The 26,478-nt window shown below is 41.4% G+C and overlaps 1 protein-coding gene across 2 annotated transcripts in view; it reads left to right on the top strand.

Annotated features, from left to right (window-relative positions):
- The first annotated feature begins 1,015 nt into the window (after positions 1-1,015).
- RHBDD1 (rhomboid domain containing 1) overlaps positions 1,016-26,478 on the top strand; it is a 33,339-nt gene continuing 7,876 nt past the window's right edge. Inside the window, exons 1-6 of one of the 2 annotated variants that reach the window (XM_077348855.1) lie at positions 1,016-1,129; positions 10,505-10,961; positions 11,838-11,970; positions 14,952-15,040; positions 17,336-17,383; positions 18,845-18,964. In XM_077348855.1, the coding sequence (XP_077204970.1) occupies positions 10,529-10,961; positions 11,838-11,970; positions 14,952-15,040; positions 17,336-17,383; positions 18,845-18,964 (823 nt within the window). In that variant the 5' untranslated portion in view covers positions 1,016-1,129; positions 10,505-10,528. Of the gene's footprint in view, positions 1,130-1,442; positions 1,663-10,504; positions 10,962-11,837; positions 11,971-14,951; positions 15,041-17,335; positions 17,384-18,844; positions 18,965-26,478 lie in introns of those variants that run through there. The other variant, XM_077348854.1, reaches the window with a different exon arrangement.

Below are 26,478 nucleotides of genomic sequence, written 5' to 3'. Positions count from 1 at the left end.
AGAACTATTATTCATGTCTTGAACACAAGCAGATTCAGACACAGAGATTAGGTCATTTGGCTAGATGCATGCAACAAATTTTTGGTAAATCCAAAACAAGAACCCAGTTTTCTGAGTCTGTGCCTGAACCACAAGCTCTCTTTTTCCCTGTCTGCAACTTGAACATCAAAGAGCAAGGTTATGATTTGGGCATGTTGATTTACAGTTTAAAATGTAAAATCAGGAGAAATTGCATTGTGGTGAAGAAAACTTCCCATTCACTGTAGGATAGCCAGAAGATGAATGATGTAATTATATGAAAGAGTTGCAAACGTTACAATCATATAGGAAATGCTCTCTGTCTAGCCATGTGTCCTTTCCTCATACTTTTATTTTTGGAACTAGGAATTGTTTTCAATATACATTTTTGGCAAGCACTTGTTTTTCAGTGAGGATACTATGCCAAATCGGCTTGCTTTGGCAAATTCACCCCTTTTCATTCTCTCCCCACCCTGTTTCTAGGAATGAAGTCCCTTGTATTCTATGATATTTTTGGAAAGGTAGAATATTTTTCCATAAAATTCCATTACATGCTTTTATAAATTACTAACCTTTTCAAACAATTGACTAAATTGTTCGACTAAATATGTCACAGAAAATGATCATCCTTACATGATTCTGGATTTGCATTATTTGATTCCTAAACAGTCACATTAAAGCATTATATTGGAACATGGATTATATAGCAACTTGCAAAGGATGCCCTGCATGAGTTCTTGCATACATTTTCACAAAGTAATTGCTTAGAAAAATGTCTAAAACTAATCTATTAATCTTAGAAAATGGATTATTTCACAGTACATCAACTTTCTTTAATGCTTGCATTGACTTGTACTTTGTGTGGAGGGGGGGGGGGGAGAGAAAGAAGTGAATAGGATTTCAGCCAAGAAATGCTACAAATGAACTATACTAAACCATTACAATCTTGGTTAGAATTTGACAGAATTCATTTCTTTTCCCTTGAAGCAACGTAACTTCCTGCCACTTCCGATGGGAAGGGCAGGGTGAAAACCTAAAGCATAAACAAACAAACAAAGTGCTGTCAAGTTGACTGACGGCAGCTGACTGACGGCAACCCCAGCCATGTGAGGTAGGTAAGGCCGTGAGAGCTTGGAGAACTGTGACTGGCCCAAGGTCACCCAAGCTGGCTGCGCTCGGAGGGGTGGGAATCAAACCCGGCTGTCCAGATCAAAGACTTCTGCTAAAAACTGGCTCTCCCCTTGAGTCTCACCTGACACCTACTCGACTCTTTCACAAACCAGACCAAGACATTTTAACTCAAACTTTTAACTGGCAGAGGCTCATGGGAATTGCAGTCCATGGACGTCTGGAGAGCCACAGTTTGGCCACCCCGCCCTAGACGACGGAGTGGGGGGGGGGGAGTGAAACGGGCGCGCGATCGGGCTGCGCCTGCGCCATACCACTGGGCAACGCCGCCGACCTTACCAACTTGAGCGTGACGATAAGCGCGGCGAGAGGCTCCTCGCCCCGCAGCGCATCGCGCGCCCTGTTTCGTCACAGCGCCTGACGGGGGAGGGGGCGGTGTTCTCTCCCTGCCTCCGTCTTTCCTTGTCCGTGATTGGGCCGCGTGTGGGCGTGGCTTGGTCCCTCCGACTGCGGCAAGTAAGTTCCCTGAGGGAGAGAGGCGCGGGGCTCGGCATTGGGCGCCCGCCCGGGCCTCCTTAGGAGGCCTTCCTGCAGCTGGGCGGGGAAGATAGATGCAAGTGGGGAGCCGGGTCGGTCTGAAGGAGGTCCAGAGGCGTCTTTGAGACTCGCAAAGCTTTGTGCAGGGCGGGAGCTTTCGGGCGCAGGCTCACTTCCTCAGACAGGCGCGCACATGAAGGCTCACGCCTTGAGCAGATCTTTGTGGGTCTGAAAGACGCCACGGGACTCCAGTTCTCCTGGGGGAAGAGCCTGAGTCATGACGCCCCGCCTGCTCCTTGGCTGGGGGAAGAGGCTCTGCTGTTTCCTTTCTCCTCGCTCTCCTCCTCTGCGCTGCACGCTTTAGATTTGTTTATGTGCTTGTTTCGTTCGAATCCTTCTCGTCCAGCTGGAAGCGGCCTGTGATAAAACTAGGTTCAGGGTGGGTAGCTGCGTTGGTCTGGAGCAGCAGCAGGAAGTTTTGCATCCAGGGGCAGCGTTAAGACCAAGAAAGCGTCATTCTGTGTGTCTCTGAAGAAGTGGCTTATGCCAGGGGTAGTCAACCTGTGGTCCTCCGGATGTCCATTCGCTGGCAGGGGCTCGAGGGAATTGTAGTCTATGGACATCCGGAGGACCACAGGTTGACTACCCCTGGCTGCTATGCCAAGAAGAAAGCTTCATTGGGCTTAAAGGTGCCGCTGGACTCAAAAGGGACAAAACTTTTATCTTGCAGTACTCCTTGGGGAGAAGGGGCTGGGGGCTGTTCAAATCAAACATAGCACAGCAAACCTAAATAGGCTTACTCAGATGTGCATTCTAATTCATTCAGTAGGGCTTCCTCCTAAGGAAGTGTTCTTGGGAAACTGAAACTCTTATTCTCTGAAACTTGCACAATTCTAAACACTTTTCCTAAAATACTTGAAGGGTCTGGAAAGATGTAACTACACTTACCCTGCACTGTGACAGCCACTTCATGTCCCGGAATCAATGAGCAGGGTGGCAGGATCATTTCACCCATGCCAAGATCCTAGTGTCTGGGCTGCATAAATGCATTGAGACTCGTATGCTGGGCCCTTAATTCCCAAGCAGGATGACAGGACAACTTTGGAAAATGTGAAAGGAGAAATTTGAGTGGGGAAAAAGCACTGGTGGAACAAATGTGAGCAGTCTTGTATGTCAATTTGTATATAAGTATTTTCATAAACATTGTCATATCTATCGTGGGATGACTATTCCCAGTGTTTTGACCGATATACATCCAATTCTATTGAATCAGCCATATGCAAATATAACAATTATAACATTTCAGAGATTACAGAAGTCAATGTTATATTCCATAATAAATATATATGTTTAGATGGATAGAGACCCACATGCAGCTCTTTGACACACTACCATGGTTCTTCTGAGCACTGTTCCCCAAAGCCTGCATCCATCTTATGCATCAGAAAAGTGGAAAAATTTCTTGCCTGATAGGGCTTGTGGCTGCCACAGGGTTCCCACCTTGCAACAGTCACACTTGCAAGGGCTGGAAGATGAGTAAGCTGCAAGCCTCCCAGAACAGCAAGCTGGGGGTGGAAATCTAGGGACATAGAATCATAGAAGTTGAAGGGCCCATACAGGCTATCTAGTCCAACCCCCTGCTCAACACAGGGTCAACCCAGAGCATCCTAAAGCATCCAAGGTAGCCCCCCACCCTTCTCCACAGCCTCTGAACTCTCCTCCCAACACCCAAGCAACTGCTAGGGGAAGAGCTTACAGGCTAAGGAGAATATACCACTGCAGCAGCCACTCAGAAATAGAACAAGCTGGCCACAGTGGGATGACGTCTGTTTTTCCATGACCAGCTTGTTCTCTGGGTAACTTGGCAGTCTCTTACCTGACTTACTGTGCACTTGCTGAAGAATGACTGAGAAGAAGAAAAGTTGGTTCTTATATGGCACTTTTCTGTACCAGAAGGAGTCTCAAAGAGGCTTACAATTACCTTCCCTTTCCTCTCCCCATAACAGACACCCTGTGAGGTGGGTGAGGCTGAGAGAGCCCTGATATTACTGCTCAGAACAACTTTATCAGTGTTGCGGCAAGCCCAAGGTCATCCAGCTGGCTGCATGTGGGGGAGTGGGGAATCAAACCCAGCTTGCCAGATTAGAAGTCCTCACTCCTAACCACTACACCAAGCTAGTGTAGAAGGCCCTTCTATGTACTCTAGATCAGTGGTCCCCAACCTTTTTATCACCGGGGACCGGTCAAAGCTTGACAATAGTACTGAGGCCCGGGGGGGAGGTAGTCTTTTGCTGAGGGATGTTGCCACTGTTTGAGCCCCTGCTCTGCTTGCTTTTCTGCCGGCGCCCCTGATTTCCTGCTGCCCACTGGGGGGCACTGCCAGCTGCAGTTGTGCAGTGCCACACCGAGGGGGAGCCCCAGCCATGGTGGCCGCCAGAGAGCACCAAAGGTGAGCTGGTGGCAGAGTGGCAGGGCAGCCCCCGAGGCAGCATCTGGGGAGGAGGACGAGGAGGAGCTGCGGCCCGGTACCGACTGATCTACGGACCGGTACCGGTCCCCGGACCGGGGGTTGGGGACCACTGCTCTAGATAGTAAAAAGACTGGCTAAGGTTCAATAGTGCTAAGAAGAGATGTGTTCATAAGTTATATAATAATTTAAAAGGTTATAGTTCTATATTTAGTATTAAAAGTTATATTACCGTATGTATTTAGGAGATGGCGCATAGTAATATGGCTCTTTTGGTTGATGGTAAGCACTAATGTGTCTCTTTGGAAGTCCTTGAGTCAGATCAGTACACTAATGATATTTAGTATACATAACCACTACAGAGCCAGTCAACTCATACAGGTACCCTTGCTGTTTACTGTATGGAGTACAATTAAAGTGCCAGAGTTTTCTGGGTCTCAAATGAGCTGCTAAGTTCACAATAGAAATTGCCTATATATTGATCTTCCGGTTGGTGATATAATGTTCATTCAGCTCACATTCTCCAAATATAACAAATTCAGAGTCCAGTGGCACCTTCCAGTTTTATTTAAGATTAGAGTTAAAGCCCATTGTATTTTGTAATACAATGGGCGCTAGCATGCTGGCTGCTGCCCCCAGCCCCATTGCAGCCCTCCAGGCAGCTGCCCCCGGCTGCCCCTGGCCTTGGCGTGCTCCTTTCCCCGTTCTGAAGCCCCCCTCCCCCCCCTGAGGCCGCGTCTTTGGCGCGGGGAAAGGAGCAAAGATGCAGCGGCCCTGCTTCTTTCCTGGCAGCGAAGCCCCTCGCCCCGGCCCTCTTACCTCCGAGTTGGGGACGGTCCAAGGGGCCAATCGGGAGCTGCGCAGCGCATGGCTCCCAATTGGCCCCTTGGCCCTGGACTGACACTCGAAGGGGCCAATCGAGAGCCACTTCACAGCTCCCGATTGGCCCCTTTGAGTTTTTATCCCAGACACACCCTGCCCCTTTCTCCACCCATTTAGCCTTTACTGCTTTATTCCTACCACTCCCGCAGGACCGGTTTACAGATACTAGCTTTCGTGTGCACGTGCACTTGCTTAGATACAAGGTGCTACTGAAGTCTGAATTTTTTCTCCCGTTTCAGACCAACACGGCTACCCACTCTTCAGGTATGAAAGACATTTTCATTATCGTGCTTAGCAGAGAGTAGAAGTTTCTACTCTTCATTTGCCATTCTAATTTAGAACATGAGAGCTCCACGACTATTGTTGGAGAATCATTTTCTGTAGTGCTTTTTACAGCTATGCTGAGCTCAACATGTTCAAGTGACTAGGGGAGTAGGTAATATTTTGTTACCGCATCAGACTTTGAGGTATAATTTATGTGTCATATGTAATGTGAATGATACTTTTTATTTAAATGCTTTAAGTTTGTTGCTTCTGTGCCAAGAGATTATACAGGCAGGTATGAAGCCTTATACCAGTATAAGGTGCAACATCTGATTTTAATGGATCTAGGCACAGAGATAATTAAAGCAAATCTCTTAATAGCTGTGAGCTTTATATAGGCATATTTCTCTTCCAAATGTGAGCCCTCAAGTGCTTGGTAAATTGCAAGGCCTTGCTTTAGAGAATGACCCTTGTTGCATGTTTAATATCCAGTATTCTGCTGAAATGAAGTTCATGCAGTGTGATTAAACTGTGTTCACAAATATGCTTACCAATTATGTACATAATTTGCCTTGGAAGGTTTCTTCTGAACTACCTAATTTCTTTTCTATTGCAAGTTATGATATTCAGAATTCTGAAGCAAATCTTTAGAAGCTATCATGTAAATTCATGAAAAATCTAAGATAAAAGAAATTGGGGAAAGTGTCAAACAACACCACAAATTATAAATGTCTTCTTTTTGTGGTTCCAGAATCGCAATTCTGTGTCTTTAGAATCAAATCTTGTTACCCATCCAAACAGCTAAGATGGGGGAGGCATTCAAGTTTTTCTTTAAATATACTTGAGTAAGAATCAAGATGTTATAGAAATGAATATTTTATTACTTTAAAAGCAGTTGATTTCAAATGAATCACATTTTTTTCCATTTTATTAAGAATGGTCACAACAACAAAGCATTTTGAGATCTGAGCTGTTAGAGTAGTGATCAGCATTGTGGCTGTCAATATCCAATCCTAGACACATTTTGTTTTCTTTCTAATTTCACGTTCGTGTGTTCAGGATTTTACATTAAGGCAGCAGCCTAGTTTTATTTATTTATTCATTTATGTTTCAGTTCATATCCCCCCACTCCCAGCGAGCTGGTTTACAGCACACTAAAAAGTCCAATAAAATATATAATATGGTCCCGTTAAAACTCCCCTATGGTGGCGACAATTCCAAATGCCATAGTGCTAGCTATCCTCTGGTCTCAGGGGAACCCCGAGCGCCGACCCATCACCCACAGTGATGGTCAGCTGGTGGGGACTTCCAAAGTCAAGATATTTCCTTCTCCTCTGCCAGGGGAGTATCAGATCTTCCTGGGCTGGCCTTTTATATCATTCAGAACAGAAATTGATGAAGTGATAGGGCTTAGTTTTCGTGGAGTGTTTTGATTTCAAGCATAGTATGCTTGTACTTTGGCAATGCCATTAGTAAGAGCCAGAGTTTATTTATTTATTAATTATATTTATATACCACCCTCTCTGAAGGCTCAGGGCGGTTCACATAAAACAGAAAGAAGACAGATAACTTAGATTAACAATAATAAAGTGATAACAACAAGCAACATAGAACAGTAGAAAAATATGGAAAAAATTACATTAACTCATACTGACAGCCCAGTGGGTTGGGCGGAATTGTAGTGAGTGCCATAGGAGGGAGGCTCGGGGACGGCCCATGGGAAGTGGTGGTTCAGGTTGACCTCAACCAAATGCCTGGTGAAGGAGCTCCCTTTTGCAGGCCCTGTGGAATTGTTCAAGTGATCTCCTCTGGGAGCTCGTTCCACCAGGTGGGAGCCAGGACGGAGAAATCTCTTGCCCTGGTTGAGGTCAAGTGAGCTTCCCTGGGGCCAGGAATCACCAGAAAGTTGGAAGTGCTAGAGCGTAAGGCTCTTTGGGGGGTGTAAGCAGAGAGGTGATCCTTCAGTAATACTGGGCCCAGACCGCATATGGCCTTAAAGGTGATAACCAAAACCTTAATTCTGATCTGTAATTCAACCGGAAGCCAGCTCAGCTGCTGGAGGATGAGCTGAATGTGAGATCTCCAAGGTGTTGCTGTTAGAACTCTGGCAGTTGCCAGCTCTGGGTTGGGAAATTCCTGGAGATCTGGGAGTGGAGCCTGATAAACGATCTCAGTGGGGTATAATGCCATAGAATGCAATTTTCTTCAGGGGAAGTGATCTCTATCAGTTGGAAATTGGTTATAATTCCAGGAGATAGGCCCCATCAGGAGTTTGGTAATCCTATGCAGAGATCATTGCTTTTTGCCGGTTAATCTCCAATGCCTTGATACTATACCCTGATATTCTTAGCAGCTGTTTTGTATTGTTCTGTGTTATTTAAATGTGATATACCATTGCCAGAGCCCTTGGATGCTAAAGTGTTTATGGAATTTCAGAATGATACATATTTCCTTTGAAAAGTAGAATAAAAACATAAAATGGGTGGCTTTGACACCACATCTTGGACAAACCCTTGTTTCAAATGTGTGATATCAATGAATTAAATAATAAAACAGAAATATGGGGGGGATTAAAAGCATGTCCCATATTGCACATTAAAAGAAAGCCATGGTTTGAAAAGTGTGTAAACTATTAGTGTAGAAGGCTATATTTCAAACACACTTATTTAAATTAGTTTTATCTAGATATTTTAGGATAGCAGTATTTTAATTCTGAGTAGGATAGGGCTTGCTACCTCTTTGTGTTTGCTTCCTAAGGATGTTGTTTTCTTTTGCTACATGATCACTTTCATAATTATTTCATACACCATTCTTCAGTTCACAGATAGGTTGGGTTTCAGCAAAGAATAAAAAGCACTACTGTTCAGCTTACATACATCCTTAAACACTGTTCACTAGTTTCTTCCTAAACAATCACATTCCTAGAATATGTACTTGCGTGCCCTGGTCTTGTGTAGGTGATAAGGCATCCACTTCAAGATTATTCTGTACATTTGAAATCATTGGCGAAAACAGAATAAATCTTTCATTGTCTAAAATGCCATTAGTCGTTTAATACACACAGCAGAGGTCGGAGGGAAAATGTTTTAAGCTGTGTTGAAAATGCATAGCATTCCAAAAGCACCAGAGAGGTGTTTGAATAAAAACATTGCTTTCTTTCTAGGTCATGTTTCATTACAAATCATAAGGGCCAGCTACACCTCACATGCAAATATGCATCTTAGAACTCAGATGCCTGGAGTTTTTGAGAAAGAGGCTTTAGGATGGGGGAGTTTGCAGCAGAGATGTAGCAGTATTAACTCTTTTCCTACCTGTAATGTGACTTCACTTCAAATCATTCCCCTGGTTTCTTTACACCATGTAATTCAAAATACGGTTGCTCACATTATTTGGGAGTGGGGAAGGAAGTAGGTTTGAACTCAAGAAGCAGTAAGTAGGACAAGTATCTCCAGTTTTTGGAGCTGCTTTTCTTACAAACACATACCCCAAAAATTACACGCTGTGATTGGTGTGCAATTTGTGTATAAACAGCTAGTATCTAGTTGTGAAATTAGAGATAATTAGAACATTGGAAAGAGCCTCTTGTGGCGCAGAGTGGTAAGGCAGCAGACATGCAGTCTGAAAGCTCTGCCCATGAGGCTGGGAGTTCAATCCCAGCAGCCAGCTCGAGGTCAACTTAGCCTTCCATCCTTCCGAGGTCGGTAAAATGAGTACCCAGCTTGCTGGCGGGTAAAACGGTAATGACTGGGGAAGGCACTGGCAAACCACCCCGTATTGAGTCTGCCATGAAAACGCTAGAGGGCGTCACCCGAAGGGTCAGACATGACTCAGTGCTTGCGCCTTTACCTTTAGAACATTGGATCCTTAGTTAACACTTTAAATTCCCATTGATTTCAATGGGAGAATTCATCAGGTTTCTAAAATAATGTGCTGGTTCCTCATGTCATTCAGAAAAGAAAAGGTAACAGATGTTTTACACTGTCCAATGATGGTTTTAGAGACTAACTGTGCTGGTCTGCACCATAACAATTAGATTTAAGTCCAGTAGCAAAAGGAAACATGGTCGCCAAAGTATCCACTGGCTCAACACGATCAAAGCCGACACAGGGATGACCATGAACCAACTAAAAGAAGGGGTCATTGACAGAAACGCATGGTGGAATCTTTCCTATAGAATCGTTGAGGGTTGGACACAACTGAACGGATTACATCATCATCACCAGTTGTACCTTAGAGACCAACAAGAGTCTCAGGATATATAATATTTCAAGAGTCAAAGTTCCCTTTGTCAGACTCAAATAGGAATGGAGATCTCTGAGTGTTTTTATTCCAGTCAGAAGGTGGGAGGGATGTAGTACAGAGCATTGTAAAGGATGCAAAAGTACCGTCCACTAATTTAGCTGATTTGTATGCATTTCTACCCATGTCTGGTGATGGGAGCTTTGACCCATGGTTCTATCCTGAAACCCTAGTTAGTCCCTAAGGTTCTACTGGACACAAACCTAAGTGCCAAGAGAGAATTCTTTATTTTCAAGAATGTCTTTTCCATTCTAAAATATACTATCTTAATTGATTTCATTCAGTTCGGTTTATTTGCAGTCACAGACCAGTAAAAGAAACAATAATCTCTTAATTGATTTGTGTACATGCTTCTTGTTGCACTGTTCATTCCTCTGCATCTTAGAAGACATTTTTGTTGGACTGTTTTCTACTGTAGTGAGCCTCTTGTGGCGCAGAGTGGTAAGGCAGCAGAAATGCTGTCTGAAGCTGTCTGCCCATAAGGCTGGGAGTTCAATCCCAGCAGCTGGCTCAAGGTTGACTCAGGCTTCCATCCTCCCAAGGTCAGTAAAATGAGTACCCCAGCTTGCTGGGGGGTAAACGGTAATGACTGGGGAAGGCACTGGCAAACCACCCTGTATTGAGTCTGCCATGAAAACGCTGGAGGGCATCACCCCAAGGGTCAGACATGACTCAGTGCTTGCACAGGGGATACCTTTACCTTTCTACTGTAATGAATCACTACCAGCCACCATCATCCCAAAAAAAAGAACCCCCGGTTTCTTATACTGTGTAAGAATCTTCCCTGCTTCTCTATAATTTCTTTAAAAGAAAATTTAGTAGAATTCAACACTATCAGTTTCACATTTTGTTGCTAGTAATTGATATTATGGTTCCAACCATATTTCAGTTTTGCAAATCTATTTCCAGATTTCAGCACTAAAAGAAGTAGTTATGCAGCGGAGAAGCAAATCAACAAATGTTGGATTGATTCTGTTACTTTCTCAGATCTATCAAGTTGGATTTTCCAGAATTCCACCTGTCACACTGGTGACTTTGGCAATAAACATTTTTCTCTTTTTGCAACCACTGAAACGACTCGATCAAACATGCATTAGCGTTGAAAAGTGTCTTTACATGAAAGATTGGCATCGTTTGTATCTTTCCCCGTTTCATCATGCAGATGACTGGCATTTATATTTTAATATGGTCTCTCTGCTTTGGAAGGGTATTAAACTGGAAAGAAGGCTTGGCAGTGCATGGTTTGGATATATAATTGCAGTATTTTCTCTGCTAATTGCAGTTGTATATATTATTTTGGAAATTGTACTTGCAGAACTTCTGAATAATCCTATATTCAAGCTACATTGCGCTGTAGGTTTTTCAGGTAAGATACCCTAATGTTGTTATAACATTTCTATTTATTTTAATGGGCCGCTGACTTTTAGTAAAGAGGCATAACTGTGCAGTTGTGTGTATGTGAAATATTTTGCGACAGTGCTTTTAGCGTCTGTGATTGTTGTATTTATCTTCCGGATAATGGGGGAGAAAATGGAATGTTATACAAATAATCTTATAAAACTTAATTAATAAAAATATTGTATTCCCTACAGCTGAAATATCAAGTATTTCATGAAAGTAATACTACCAAAATGCTGTTTTAAAGCATCCAGTCCACCTCCCATATTTTCAGGTGTTATAGTGAGAATTGGGATCACAGAAATGTCTCTGCCATGGAACGGATACTTTCCATAATTAAAGATGGCAGTCTTGTGTCTAAAAAGGGTCACATGAGGGGCTACTACTGCCTAAACTCACTCCTACCAAATATATCTATTGTATAGTACATGAGGAAAGGAGTGTTATAAAATCTGTAAATTAATATAGAACGCTGATTACGAAGAACAACAATCTGTCAGTCCCTTTCTAATATAACTGTCCTATTCTCTTAAGAAGTAATCTGAAGGTACTCTTTATTAGTTGCACTAGAAATTGTAGCTGATTTGAAAATGTTCCAAGGTAGTCCCAATCCTTTTAGAGCAGCCCATGTCAGAGTTCTCTCAGTCCCACCTAACTCACAGGGTGCCGGTTCTGGATGCAAAGGTGATTGTAAGCCACTTTGGAACTCCTGGTAGTAAAGAGCGTGGTATAAAAACTAACTCTCTCCTTTTTCTGTTTGAAGAAGTAGCATACTGGATTAAAGCTTCTGTTTGTAGCTCTTCATTGTTTTTATCTGCAAATTAGTCTCTTTATTTTGATTTAGGAGTGTTATTTGCTTTGAAAGTTCTCAACAACTATTATCACCCTGGAGGAATGAGCAACATCATGGGAATATATGTGTCAAATAGATATGCATGTTGGTTGGAACTTCTAGCAATTCATTTACTCAACCCAGGGTAAGTGTGCTGAATCATCTACAACTAAGGTTTCCAGGTACATTGGCACTGCCAGTGGTGGGTGGGGGGAGCTTATTATTTGGTTGTGTCACACACCGTCTGATGTGTCCGTGTAATATAGACTTTTGGGCAAAACATCACTTCCAGGTGATGTCAGCACATTGTGTTAAAACATATAATATCACCTTTAATCGTCATTTCACATTTTTATTAGTCTTTTCCTATATAGGACATAATCTGAAATATGTTTATAATACTTCTGATGATTGGAGAAATTGGTGGTGTTTATATATCTCCAGTTACTTCAAATTCTGAGACTTGGCTTCTCGTGTGTTTCTGTTTCTTGTCTTTAATCTGTCAAAAACAGAATGTGGCCATATCCTGATGCAACAAGAAAGCTGAAACCCTTACTTTTCAGATTAGATACCATGACAATTCCCCATGCCTTTGTGCTTGAAGGGGCTTTGTGCTTAGACTGCCGTATTATGAACTAGATGGGCAAAAATTCTCCCTGGCGCCACCCCCTTCTTAAAAACCCTTGGCAGACACCAGAAAATAGGTCAATGGGCACCATGGTACCTGCAGACACCACACTGGGGACCCCTGTCCTAGTCCATTGCTCTAACTGGTACACTGTTATAAGGATGCTTGCTATCTGGTTGGTTTATTGAATGGAATTTCTTTAAGATGTTTAAGAACTGTTGTAACCTGCTGCAAGCATGCGGCAGGATGGAAATTGTACAAAGAATAATGTCTATCATTATTGGATAATAGCCTGTAGGATAAGAGGGAGAAATCCATGATGGATGATTATGTAACAGTTGCTGCTATGTTTCACATATTCAGGATATCAAGTGGGCATTGTAGTTGCCACTTGAATAAATTAAGGAAAACCGCTAGTATCATTTATCTGCGGCATACCACTGCTTTTGAGAAAGGGTTGTTCTAGAAATAGTTTCTTAATGTTACATGACTGTTGAAAGACTGAAATGTTTTAATTAATTTTTAAGGATATGTAATATGGTGCACCAAGTGCCTATTTTCCCAGTGGCTTGTACCTTCCTCCCTTTCGATGCTCCCATTTGTAAATGAAGTAAAGGTCACATTCATCTAGAATGGTGCAATAGTTGTAGTTCAGCTTGGCTGGCAAATTCTTTTTCAGTGCTTGAGATTTATTACAAAATAGCTAGAAATAGCACGGCTATTTTTGAAAAAACACACAACAGAATTTTATGTACAGCACAGTCTTAAATTAATTTTCACTAAAATACTATCTCCTTCATATTATACTTATTACACAACCAACTTTATTAAGTTCTATTTTAGCAATAATGAACATGCATTGTGAAATCAGCTTTAACTACCATGAGTTTATTTCCAGGAAAACCTTTGTGCAAAAGTTTAGTTTTGCTTCTCTTTCAATTGGTACATTTTCTTACTAGACCAGAGTCTGCACTTACTTTGTTTATTCCACTGTCAATCCTGTTGAATTCAGATGGCTTTGAATTTAGATCTTCCTCTCCCCCCCCCATTGAAACAGGGAAGTTTTCTGCACTTGGAGGGGGGGGGGAGCCAGAGGGGGGGGAGCCAAGCCTCTTTTTTGTTTTCTTGAAGGGGGGGTAGAGGAGCCAAGCAGGGAGCCTCTTTCTTTTCTTGGAGGGGGTGGGGAGAAGATCGAAAAAGGCAGAGAAGGGAGAAAAAATCCAGGACCGACACAAGTTGAGAGAAATTAGGGGCTTCTCCTGTAAGGCCAGATTGTCACATGACCACCTGTGGCCAATCACGGGTCCTCTACCACGGAGGAGAGTCGATTCAAAACAGCCTTTAAATATTGAGGGTTAAATGCACTCTACGATATCGCACAAATAAAGGTAGGGTCACTCTGGATCAATCCTTCTTGCTGTAGAAGGAAATTTTAAATCGCCCCAAATCCAAACGGAAATCGCATTCTGTGTAGAGGGCAGGGACTGAATCGATCTGGGGTTGGAATAAAAGCTCCGTGCAGTTTACACCTAGGTGTCCTGCCTTATTCCTTTATCACTCTTTTAAAAATACATTTTACCCAATGTAGTCCTTTGGAAGAAAGTAAAAGAACAACAATGAGTAAACATCAACATACTCAGTGTTAAGTAAGAGCTCTCAGTTGAATTCCGCAGTCTCGGAAAATTTCACTGCAGCGCTCTTTCAGAGTCCACCCAACCATAGAGCTGTTATGAAGACAAAATGGTAAAGGATAAACCATGTACATCACCCTGAGCTGCCTGGAAAAAGGACATAATAGCCTTTTCTTTAATGGTGAAATCTAGTTTGTGCAATAAACAGATTATACTGTTTTATTTCATAGTTCTTTAATTTATGTAATCCAGTTCTTGTGTTATACATTATATTTAGTATGCTGCTTTTGCATTGTATTTTAAAACTATTACCAGCTTCATGTCTCTATAAAAATGTAGAACAAGAGAAGAAATGAATGGAATGAATGTAGTAATATGGCACTTGGACATCGTGCAACAGGCCTTTGAAAAAGCAGCAGAAATAGAATAGCTCTTAAAGGCTCACGAACCAGAAATAGGGCTTCATGCTTTGCCTAAAAGTCCTGAATTGTTGATGAAAGACCTTGTGATCTAGATGTTATTAAACTGAAGCAAATGATCAGCCTGGTTTTTCTGTATCAGCAGTGGTAGAACGAGTTTAGTTTTTTTCAGTTATAAATGTGCAAGTTAATAAGCCACAGGAGACCTGTTGGATCATAAATAATCCTTATACATTGTACTTTTACAAATCATTGTTATTTCCCAAATGGTTTGGGGGCATTGGGGTACTTGTTGTTCCTTTGGTTACAGTGAACCCTTCACAGTCGAATTCATCTGGTGGAAAAGAGGCTGCAAACTGTGACTAATTGGTGTGTATTAGAATAATGAGGGTACAGAATGTATCTAATCAGGAGCAATACATCTCACTAAGGGTTTGTTTCCTTTTAGGAGCTCTTTTGCAGGACACCTGGCAGGTATTCTTGTTGGGCTGATGTATACCAAAGGACCTCTGAAGACGGTCATGGAAACATGTGCAGGTACAAAATGATTATCCTCATAGCAAGAAAGAATTCACATTCTGGTTTAATTTTCAGTTTAACCCTATTTCTTCATTTGTACTCCAACCTTCCAGTGCTTATGTTCCACCCAATAAGCGTCTTCCAATTTTTTTCCTACTGGTGTTTTCCCAGAGAACCCTTATATATTATAACTGTCTTTTAAAGGCAGAAAACAGGAATCCTTCAAAACTGCATGCAATTCAGTTCTTGAGCTTTTTCTTTGTGAGGGTATTGCCTGTAGAATAGAGCATTCTCTGGGTTCCTATATCCATCACAAAATAAAAGCTTGCTTTGTCTTTAGAAAGCAGAGGTGGTGAAATCCTGGGGTTTTATTACATGGTTTCATTTAATGCGATCTTCTTTGTGGAGGAGGTACTTCTGCATTTGGAATCTGTCAATTGTATGGAAGAAGAAAACTGAATATCCTTGCACAAATAGCTTGTGAATTAGCTCTGCTATAGTGACCCAAGTTTGAATTAAAAAGCTTTGTTGTAGCATATGGCTAAAATAAAAGTGAATTGAGTTATAAGCACAGCCCTCTGTGAGCTCTATGGTTTCTCATACATCAATTTAAAAGCCATATCAACATGCATATGAAAGCCTAGGTTCCCATATATCAACATGGCAGACAATGATCAAAGAAATTAGTGTATTCTCTGTTTTGGTGGCTTACCTTTCACATACAAACACTACTGTTTCTCTTAGCTTCTTTTCTTGGAAGGATTCGTATGCTGGTCCTCCTTTCACTGCACAATAGGAGTGTGATTACAGGAACTATGACTGTTCCTTTGCCCTCCCCCCTCCCCCTAACCTTGGAGTCTGGTGACAGAGAGGCAAAACCCTTAAGGTAAAACTGGCATCAAACATGGTGGAGGGTGGACACTTCGTGACCATTAGTCTCAGCTTCCCCCCCCCCCGCTACTCTTTTATAGAGGCTACAAGACAGGAGTGTGTCCATTTTAGTGTTTGATGGTTGAATCACCCAATACCAAAAGCCCACCACCCCTGAATCCCAGAGGGATATAGTTGGTGCAAGATGGTGTTGGTCTGAGGAAGAGGTTTCACCTAATAGATCACGTCTGTCCTCCTTAGCTGATGCCACCCAACCTCAAGACCTTTCATTTCCATGATAGTAGAAAAGTTGCCAGCACAGGAGAGGGAACTGTAAACCGCTCTGAGCCCATCTAAGGGGAGAGGCAGTATAAAAATCTTCTAAGTGTAAATAAACTAATACATCCATAAAAGTCTCATCCACATCTCTCTCTTTCCTTTAGCTGTTCCAGGACACATATCTGCTGCTGAAAGAAATACTAATTTATGTGTTGATTGCTAAAGTATAAAAATTGCAGATCCAGTGTTAAGTTTCCTTAGTTCCAAATTATTTTTCTTCTTTTTCTTTACATCCCTCCTTGGCGTAAAATATTTTCCCTCATACTGAAAAAAATCTGAGATTTTTGTTTTATCTTTTAGAATATTGTATATTATTACTCTGTTATAACTGACAGAGAACAATGGAGAGGAAAGGAGAAAATAGATGAGCGGAAGGATAAATGCAGTGAGAGGTTCCTGAAACAAGAATGCTGTCAAACTTGCCAGATCGAATCTGAATAGTCCTGTTTCATTTCTGCTTTCTTCTGCAAATAGTCCTACAAGTCTTAATTTTTATACAATTTCTGTTATTTTAATGCAGAATTTCTTCTATAAAATGTATCCACATCAGCCAAATAGCAACTTGTATATACACTCAGAAAACCAGGGAGAAATTTGTACAGAAATTGACCCCACCCCCCACCCCCCCAATTTTTCTGGCTTCGGTTTTGGTATTTTACATATTATAGAAGAAGGAAGGGATTGGGGACTATTTCTTTCACATTCGCAAATTGCTCTCTTTTTAGGAATATGACTCTTAACCAAGTAGGTTAATTCATCTGACTCCATGATGAGATTAAGAAGAGTCCCACCTCAGCCCAAAAGAACTGCATCCCTGGCTTGAAAATGTGTGGGGAAAATACAGTGTAAAAGGCTGGAGTATGGCTGGAGATACTCATCAGTATGGAGATGAAACTCAGGCATCCTTCCATTGTGCCTGGATCTATGGCTTGCTGATGTCCCTTTGCATGGCCATCAGTTTGTACTGCATTTTAATTTATATTTGTATTCGATTTTAAGTGGCTAGGAATGTTGAAAGCCAGTCTGGGGGATGAAAACATACAATAAACAGTAAAATAATATTTAAAGAATGATAATGAATATTAATTATATTATCCTTGTTAGATGTACTTACCTCTGACTTTTCAGGACGAAGGAATGGCTACAGTACAGGTACATAACTTTTATTATTCTATTGTAAAACCTTCTTCTAATGTTGTATTTTTAATAGGAAAGAAAGGGATTCTAAGTACATTCCAATCTGCCTGCTCTGGAACTTTTCTGATCCCAGATGTATCATCTATGCTACAGGTGGCCATTCCTGTTCATGCCTCTTTTTTTGTAACTACTATCCCATTTTGCACGCAATTCACCTTAAATTGCTTAAAGGGGCAAGGGGGAGAAGAATTATAAATGCACACCGATTAACAAGACGGCATATGTCTAGTAAAATGAGTTGGAATTTTTTTTTTAAACAGGGAAAAAACCCTGCTGGAACAGCATCATGTCTCATATGTGGCTCACCATTCACTGTGGCCAACAACAGGCCATAGAGGCCAAGGACTTTTCTTGTTGTTGCCTCCTTTAACTAGTATTCAGAGGTTTAACTGAATTTTCCAGCAGACCCCAGCATGTGTGATTCTCTATCCAGATAGGGCTATGCATGCAAAATACTAGTTTTCCATATCTATATTGCCTACCTTGACCAGTATTTATATTGGTACTTTTGCGGGGTCTAAGCCATCCCTGTGGCCTCAAAGAACTCATCCCCAGTTGCTGCCTTCTGATCATCTGAAGCCTGGTTAGTCCTTTGCTAAATGTTACATTGGTCTTCTGGAAGCTCAGTCTGTTCCCACTGTTCTGGTGTCTTTCTTACTTTTGTAGGAGTTTAATTGAAACTTTTTCTGTGTGTGCATTCACATGGCAATCCCTTTGGGCAACCCCCTCCCCCCCCCCCCCGTTGCTCTGTGGTTACCCTGTTCTTAATCCCAACAGCTGTCCTGGCCTCTAGGCTCTTTAATTCTACCTACTGTTTCCAGTATGTCTATCTCTTTATAACCTCCAAGGAAAAGGTCTCGTCTGACAGTATCAGCCTACACTTGTACAGAGGTTTTTATCTAAAAAAAGAATATAAAAGATGGAACAGCGTTCTGTAACTTGGTGGCCTTCATGGCACTGCAAACCATAAACCATGTATTTGACAAATTTAATTTTTGATTTCATTTTTATACGTAGTTATTAATTTACTCTTATTTGAATAATTTATTCTTATCTGTTGGTCTTAAAGATGCCACTGGACTCACAGTTTGTTCTGTTGCTTCAGATCAACATGAACTCCATGGGAGTGGCCGGATAGAAATATAATAAATAATAATAAATAATAATAATGGCTTCTTACCTAAACAAAGTGCCACATTACCTATAAACTAGGGCTCTGTTCCTTCTAATCTGTTGTTTTCTCTCTCTCTCTCTCTCTCTCTCTCTCTCTCTCTCTCTCTCTCTCTCTCTGCATCTGTCTTCTTCATCGTATTTGCTTAAAACTCTTATTTTCTTTCAATGGAGTTTTAAAGGTTGTTTGTTGAATATAATATCCACTACCAGAATCATGGAATAATTTTTATTTTATCTGCATAGGAGATTTTAATTATTCTGGCTATCCATCCTACACACCGAGAGACTATAATGTGTACACTGATGGAATGAGCGAAGAGGAACAGTTTGAAAGGGCAATGAGAAACAGTCTGAATGACAGAGGTAAGAATCTTCCTGCTGCAGCCTTACTGAGAATACATGAATAGTTTTTCACGTGTCCTTGGGGAAGGTTTACGGCCTTTAATACAATATGAAGCACCGTCTCAGGAGTTTGCATTTTATTTCCTCTTCATTTTTTCCTGAAGTTAATTAGCATTAAAATTTCTTCTTGGTTGAGACTAGGATGATCCTGGCTCGCTTCCTTCCAAGATTTGAGTTTATACAAACTTCCCATTATAAGGAATGTTTTTTTTAAACTTTCAAGATATGCATGAAATCTCTCACTTTTATAGTTGGAAATCATACACCCTTAGCAACATTGCGTGTGGGAAGGGCAGGGTGAGTGTGTCTGTGACTTCTAGCCCCAGTACTTTTGTGCAGCATTTCCTGTGCTCATGGACAGCTACAGGAATGGTCTTATCCAGAGCTTAAGGATACCAGGAAAGAGGGCTTGGAATTCTATACTAATTTAGATGGTTCCTTTGTATCCATGTTAATAAAGAACCTGCATGGTACAGTCATCAGGCGAAACTTGTTTCCTATTTTTTAAGTCCAACTGTTAAATTATTATTGCTGAAAATTTTGTATCCTTTGGACACGAGAATTTTAAAACAGTTTTGGACAGTTTTAAAGTATTTAAAACACAGTGGGAAAATGTCAATGAAAATATCTGGGAATTGTGAAATGGACAGTTGATGCCTGAAAAAGAACTGGGGTTTGTTTGGGGAGTGGGTAAAGGATTTTTTTCCATATAAATGTATAGAAAGCCAGCAGCGTACCAAGGGCAGGGTGAGGGCTTGAGAGGGGCCAACTTGGAGTAGTGGTCAAGAGCAGTGGCTTCTGATCTGGCAAGCTGGTTTTGATTCCCTGCTCTCCCACATGCAGCCAGCTGACCTGATAGAGCTGTTGTGACTGAGCAGTAATATCAGGGCTCTCTCAGCCTCGCCTACATCACAGGGTGTCTGTTGTGGAGAGAGGAAAGGGAAGGCGATTGTAAATTGCTTTGAGAGTCCCGGTAGAGAAAAGGCAGCATATAAAAACCAACTATTCTTCTTTGTCAATGTTATGCTGCATCCAGCTTACAGGTTGGGCTCCTTGATTATGGTCTTCAGATTAGTGTTTGAGTATGGGGAGGCTGCCTTATACTTATTATGTGCACAGTCCAACAGGCAGAAGGAAGTAGCTGGGCAGCAATTCTATAACAAAATGCTTATAAAAAAGATATGTTGAAAATAAACATCTGAGCAATTTACTAAGTTGTTGGATAAACAATCAGAATTCTGAAGACTGATTCTGTTACCCTGTAATTTGCAGAGATACTTTTAAAAAATGCAAGTATTGTGGCAACTTAAGCCATAAAAACTGTTTGCTTTTTGTTTCTTTGTTGTGTTGGTGCTAGCTACTGTTTTAAAAGAATTTCAAACACTTTTTACAGCCACAGAATCACAGTTTAATTTTTAACAACGTGTGTAGAGCTAACTCTTCATTTTTTTTTAAAGTCGCTAATTTGTGAAATTAAAGCACTAAATGCCTCTTTAGAATACGTCATGCACAATTAGTATAACTAAATTATTTCTGTTGACTATCCATTTTAGTAAGTTGTTTTTTGTCATCCACAAACACAGTTCTTCCTTCTGAGACAGTTTAGATTTCTAGCCAGTAACACAGCCCCAGGCAGGGCTGAATTGCTGATTTTGAAGCATTTATGTACAAAAGACAACAACTTTGGTTGTTTACCGAAACCCCCCCCCCACACACACACACACACTTTTTTCACAACTCTGTCTTTATGTCATCTTGTCCTGCATGGCGTCCTTGTCACTGTTTGTGTAATAACCTGCTCTGAGGTCATATCCTGAGGTACAACACTACCCCTCAGGATAGCTAAGCACCCCTTGCTGTTCCACCAAGCTTCAGGGCTCAATAGACCCAACTACCACTGCCTAGGGCTTCATGTACAGGAGGGGGAGCAACTTGGGTTTTCTCCCTCTCTGGATTTTCTATGAGAAGGATTCCAACTTTCTCAGGCTCTCACTGTATATAAAGGTTGAGCCATGTAGCAGACACAAACAGGCTTAGGCGAAACAAACACTGCACTCCCCAAGACCCTCCTCTCAGACTACTCTGAGTAGAAAGAAAAGTAGGAATTTACTAAGGGATAAGAAGTAGAAATCAGCGTGAAAAAAACATACATAAATCCCAAGAGATTTGGGCGGAACTTAAGCATTGACTTAATAAAACAATGCAAGATGGTGACGTTACTGAAAGGACACTCCAAATAAATTCCTAACACATCTAACTAACATCTGTTAGAATTTGTTACTGTCCTTCCTCCCCTTGGAAAGGGTAGGAAACCAAAGGGAACTTGACTTCGCTAAGCAAGCCTTCAGCAACTGAACAAAAAAAAAAGAATTATTCTGACTATCAGCAGTGTTCTGTGACAGAAGACTCTTTAATGACACAGTACCTAATCTTGAAAGCTTGTTTTTATGTAAGTTTACCATTATACCATGAATTAATTTTAATAATATTCAATTAAATGGAGCTTTTTAAAGCAGTAATGGAATTATGAAAAATTGTACAGGTATTTGGATAGGGGTAGAAATTAGATTTTTGTTGTGGTGATGACAACCCTTATGTTGTTTTGTCACAGCTTATGAGAAACTGTAAAAAGTTTGTGATGGTGATAATTATAGATGGGCACAACCTGGAGAACAAATTTTTAAAAACCCATGTGAAGAGCCCTGGTCATGCAAGCCACTTGCAGGATCCTCTAAGCTATCTAATTTCTGAGTTCAGCAATTTGTGTGTGTGGGGGGGGGAGGTGTCTGTTGCAGCCTCTCCTCCCAGGTGCCCAGCACCTGGGACAAGAAGGCTCATTGCAGCTAGGTTCTCATCAGGTTGTGTGCGGCAGCATCCGAATTGGCCATTCCAGGCCAACGCAGCCAGCTCTGCACCACAGGGGGGAAGGGAGGCACCCGTGCCTCCTCCCTCTCCCTTCCTGTGGTGTGGCGCTGGCTGCATTGGCCTGGAACTGCCAATTTGGATACCGCCGCACACAGCCCTAGTTCTGAGTGGGGAGGGGGAAATGCCCCCTTCCCCATTCAGATTCCAAAGGCAGTCTCTTCTCCTGGGCACCTGGCACCAGGGAGAAAGCACATTGTAGCTGGGATTTGAGTGGAGAGGGGAATATATCCCCTTCCTCAGTCAGATACTGAACGTAGTTACTTTTCTGGGGTGCTCAGTGCCAATGAGAAAAAGGTTCATTTCAGCCAAGATGTAAGTGGTAAAGGGGACATGCCCCATTTAAATCCTAAAGTGGATCCAATCTATTGGAATCACTGGCAGAAATGTCAAAAGTGATTATCTTTGTGGTATAGTCAGTATAAACAAATATCTAGAAACTGCTGAACATCATAGAAATGCAAGCACACCGGTTCTGTAAAATAAGTCTAGTAGACATGGTAAATTTCATTCCTTGATTGGCTTCCTCTAACAAAAAGTCAGTGTGAAACACAAAAACTAATACATTAAAACAAAAAACACAGAATGTGTAGCTCACAAACAGAATCTAAGGGATGACCTAGGCTCAAAGTTGCATACTTGGAGCTCCGCTCTGTTGACAGAAGATTCTCAGGAATCATGTGAGTCTAGGGCAGGAATATAAATCTACAGGGTAAATTCTACGGAAATTAGAAACTAACAAAACTAACTCCAAACCCAAATGTACTTTTTAAAAAAATTCTCACAGATACTGATGGCTTGTTAGACTTTCCCAACCTGTTCACTCACAAAGTTGGGTTAAACTATAACACACATTAAAAACACAAAACCATCAGAAGATCCATGCAGTAAAAGGATAATTCAGTTAAATTTTGAAATACTATACATAAAAATATGTGTGCTTAGAATTAAAATTAGAAACATACTCCACAAAATTCAATACTTTGTCAAGAAGTTTAAATCCCAACGAAATAAACTTTTCTACTGTTTCTAGTCCCTTTGGTAGTCCCTGAGAGAAGAATAGACGTAAAAGGCACATGCAAAGAACTCAGTCATGTTTGCTCATGTTTTGACTCTTCTGGACTTCCTTGTTTTTCTAAGATAGTTCAGCCACAGCCATGGGAAGCTGACTGATACACTGTGATTACAGCATGTTTATAAGTAAAATAAGCTAACCAGCTTGTCGTGTCTGTGGCTCAGGTTTCTTAGAAAAACAGTGATGAGATCTGACTACTTTGACCAGATAATATGAAATGTCTAAATGAGCTCAAAGGGTGTCTTGACATATTGGAAAGTCTGTATACAATATGAGGAGTTTGCTAGTTATCTCTTTTCGACTCAGTTTTATTTAAAAACAATGCTGTTCTAGAATAACACTCCTCTAGCAGAGCAGCTTGCAAGTAACATCATGTTATTAGACCCCCCCTAGTGATATCATCACAAAAAGCGATTTTTCTGGCTTAGCAACCTGCTTCTTTGATGGGAGAGGGGGTAGGTTACAGACAGTACCACTGGTGCTTTATCCAAAGCTAGTAGCATCAGAGGAAGCAAAATCTGGCTCTCCCTAGACATTGTAGTGCTTTTTATTTATGTATGTCTTTATTTATTTATATTTGTATTATCATCATCATTGTTATTATTATTTGAATTTATTTCCTGCCACTCCCAAGAACAGCTCATGGTGGGTTACAAATTGTCCCCGCTAAAACCCCGATAAACCCTATTAAAACAATACAAGGGACATAAAAATTGTACAATAAAAACCCAAACCAAACCAAAACATGGCGGTATTATCCAATTCTCCCATCCTACCAAATACATATCTAATAAAGGGAGTGGGAAGATGTGGCCATCGATGGCACAGGGCCCAGCACTGCCTAGCAGTGGGTGGGGGGATCAGATCTTGCTAACCGCCACTCCCGGACCCAGCCAATTTGTGGCGGTTTACTTAAAAATCTAAAACCCCGCATAAAACAATACACACAACAATCCAAGACGGCGGCAAAAATCTCGGTCTGCAGGATATATCACCTCACTCCCAACGCCCATTCACAACAACTGTCAGCCCTCCAGGGGGGGCAACTTCAGGCGATGTCTGGCCCAGCAGGCCTTAACAGTCCTGTACAGGGAGGGAGCTGCTCTTCCTAGCCCAGCCTCAACCAAATGCCTGGCGGAAGAGCTTCATTTCACAAGCCCTATGGAACTTTTAAAAACTTGTCTTGCTTATAAAATTGCATTTTATGCTTACATCGTTTTGGAGAGAAATACCAACCTTCTCCAGTGGTATATTCCCAGAATTTTGTGCATGTCCCCAGGGAGTTTCATTGTTTCATTTACCATTATGTTGACCAGTGGCTTAGTTTTGTAAGGGCTTTCTATAAAAGTTCACAGAGACTCTTCTTAGTTCGCACACTCTTCCCAGTCATCATCAACCTGGAGAGCCTAAACTTCTGGCCTCAACTTTGTTGTACAGTTGTAAGACTTGTCATTTGGAATCTAATACTTCATGCATGCTCACCTTGTGCTTTAAACCAAACTCAACATGTTCCTAGCACTGAAGAACCAAGGGACTATATGTGGAAATATACTGCTAGTAGTTGGGGAACTATTTTAAAAAAAACCCTGAGAAAAATAACATTATTTTATTCAGATAAAAGCTTTTAGAGATTGGATAGTATGGAATTGCCATTGCTCAGGATACATTTGTGGCCTACTGTGATGAAACCAGTCTTTCTAGTTCTTTGAGCTAGAAAAGCAGAAATGAGATACCAAAGTGTAGCCACTGCTACTGCAACAGCCACGTATTGGATGGTGCTTACAGTGAGGCAATGTGCATACATGTATCTAATGCCTGAAGCATTTCTGGAAGTTGTTGCTTTTGTTGTTTTACTATATAAAACTTTTGATGCATTTCCACAGGTGCCCTCATTAATTGTTTTCAAAAGGAGGGGGAGAAGATCTCCCACTTTAACTTGGGCAGAAATTGCTTGCTTGAATCTAAATCTAAGCACTCCATTGACTGAGGTTTTGAGGAAGTGGCTGTAATCAGGGAAATAAGAATTAAGAGGGTCCCCCCCCAGCACTTTCATGCATGGTGTTTGTAGTGTTGTGTCACATTATTATTATTATTATTATTATTATTATTATTATTATTATTATTATTATTATTATTATTATTATTATTATTATTATTATTATTATTCGATTTATTGCCCGCCACTCCCTTGCGACTAATGTGTCATCGAGTGCCATGGAAGTGGCAAGGGAAAAATTGTTCTTCTTGCTCCATAGAAATAATTGTCCTCAGCCTTCCAGTGAGGGTATTAAACTGTGTAAGCAGCTTTGCCGTTTCTCTTGGCAGAGTCCCTCTGTGAAATTCAGGTATGGGCTTATTTTTATGCCACCTTTCAATCTGTATTTCCATATTAGTATACTATCAAAACCAACTAAATTGCAGGATATAAAATATCAGGAAACAATGAAAAACAGAGGGGATGTGAAGTAGAAACAGAACCCAAGAGAGAAACGGGGGAAACGTTTTTAAACTCTTATATTGTGTAGACATAACAGAAGAGAGAGGCCTTTAACCTGCCTCTGTAGTAATAAAAGGAGGAATTGCCCTTGGGTAAAAGTTTTAGAGCTACAACAGAGAAGCCATATATTTTGTGGAAGGCATCCTGGCCTCCATATGAGCCAATATTTTCAGTTACCACATTTGATATCTTTAAAGTTGAGGGTATGTGTGAGTAATGTGTGACTAAAGGAACTAGATCCAGGCTACTTTGGACTTTTATATTTTAAAATCATCACATTGAATGGAAACAAACTGGAAATGAGTACAGATGTTCCCAGGTAGAGGTGTGATGAGTGAGATGGATTTTTTGTAGATAAGGATTGCAGCCAATTGGTTTTATTGAACAGTAGAGCTGCATGCTGCAACTAGCAAGGCAAAGGTCCAGAATTTATAGTAGTCGTTAACGCAGACTTTTACGGATACTTATCAGCCTCACAGAAACAACTGTGCAAGTTGAGCTAGCCTGCTTTCTTTACCTAACATGTTTTCAGTTCCAGAAGGAAGGAAGGTGGTGACCCAATGAAAAATGTCTTAAATAGTCCCTTTGGAATGAAGGGGCAGTGGGCACCAAATGGCTTCTCATGTTCAGGGTGCTGTGTCCGTTGCCTCCATACCACAAGCTGTTCATGGACTGTGGTTCTCCATGACGCCACAAAAGACTTGAATTATTCCCCCCATTATTCCCATTATTCAGAAAGCTTTTTTCTGGGATCTTTAGCTCCCCAATAGGAATGAGAGTCATAAGAAGAGTGGGCAAGAAGTGCTCTGCTGGATCAGACCAGTGGTTTATCTAGTCCAGCATTCCTTCTCACACAATGGCCAACCAGTTCCCCTGGAGGCAGGGTTGCCAGCTCTGGGTTGGGAAATACTTGTAGACTTTGGAAGTAAAACAGGGAGTGGGTGAGATTTGGGGCAGGGAGGGACCCCAGTGCAGTATAAT

The sequence above is a fragment of the Paroedura picta genome, chromosome 8 (assembly GCF_049243985.1).
Source record: "Paroedura picta isolate Pp20150507F chromosome 8, Ppicta_v3.0, whole genome shotgun sequence".
Taxonomy (NCBI): domain Eukaryota; kingdom Metazoa; phylum Chordata; class Lepidosauria; order Squamata; family Gekkonidae; genus Paroedura; species Paroedura picta.
The sequence above is the reverse complement of the archived record's forward strand: the minus strand, read 5'-3'. Positions and strand labels throughout refer to the sequence as shown.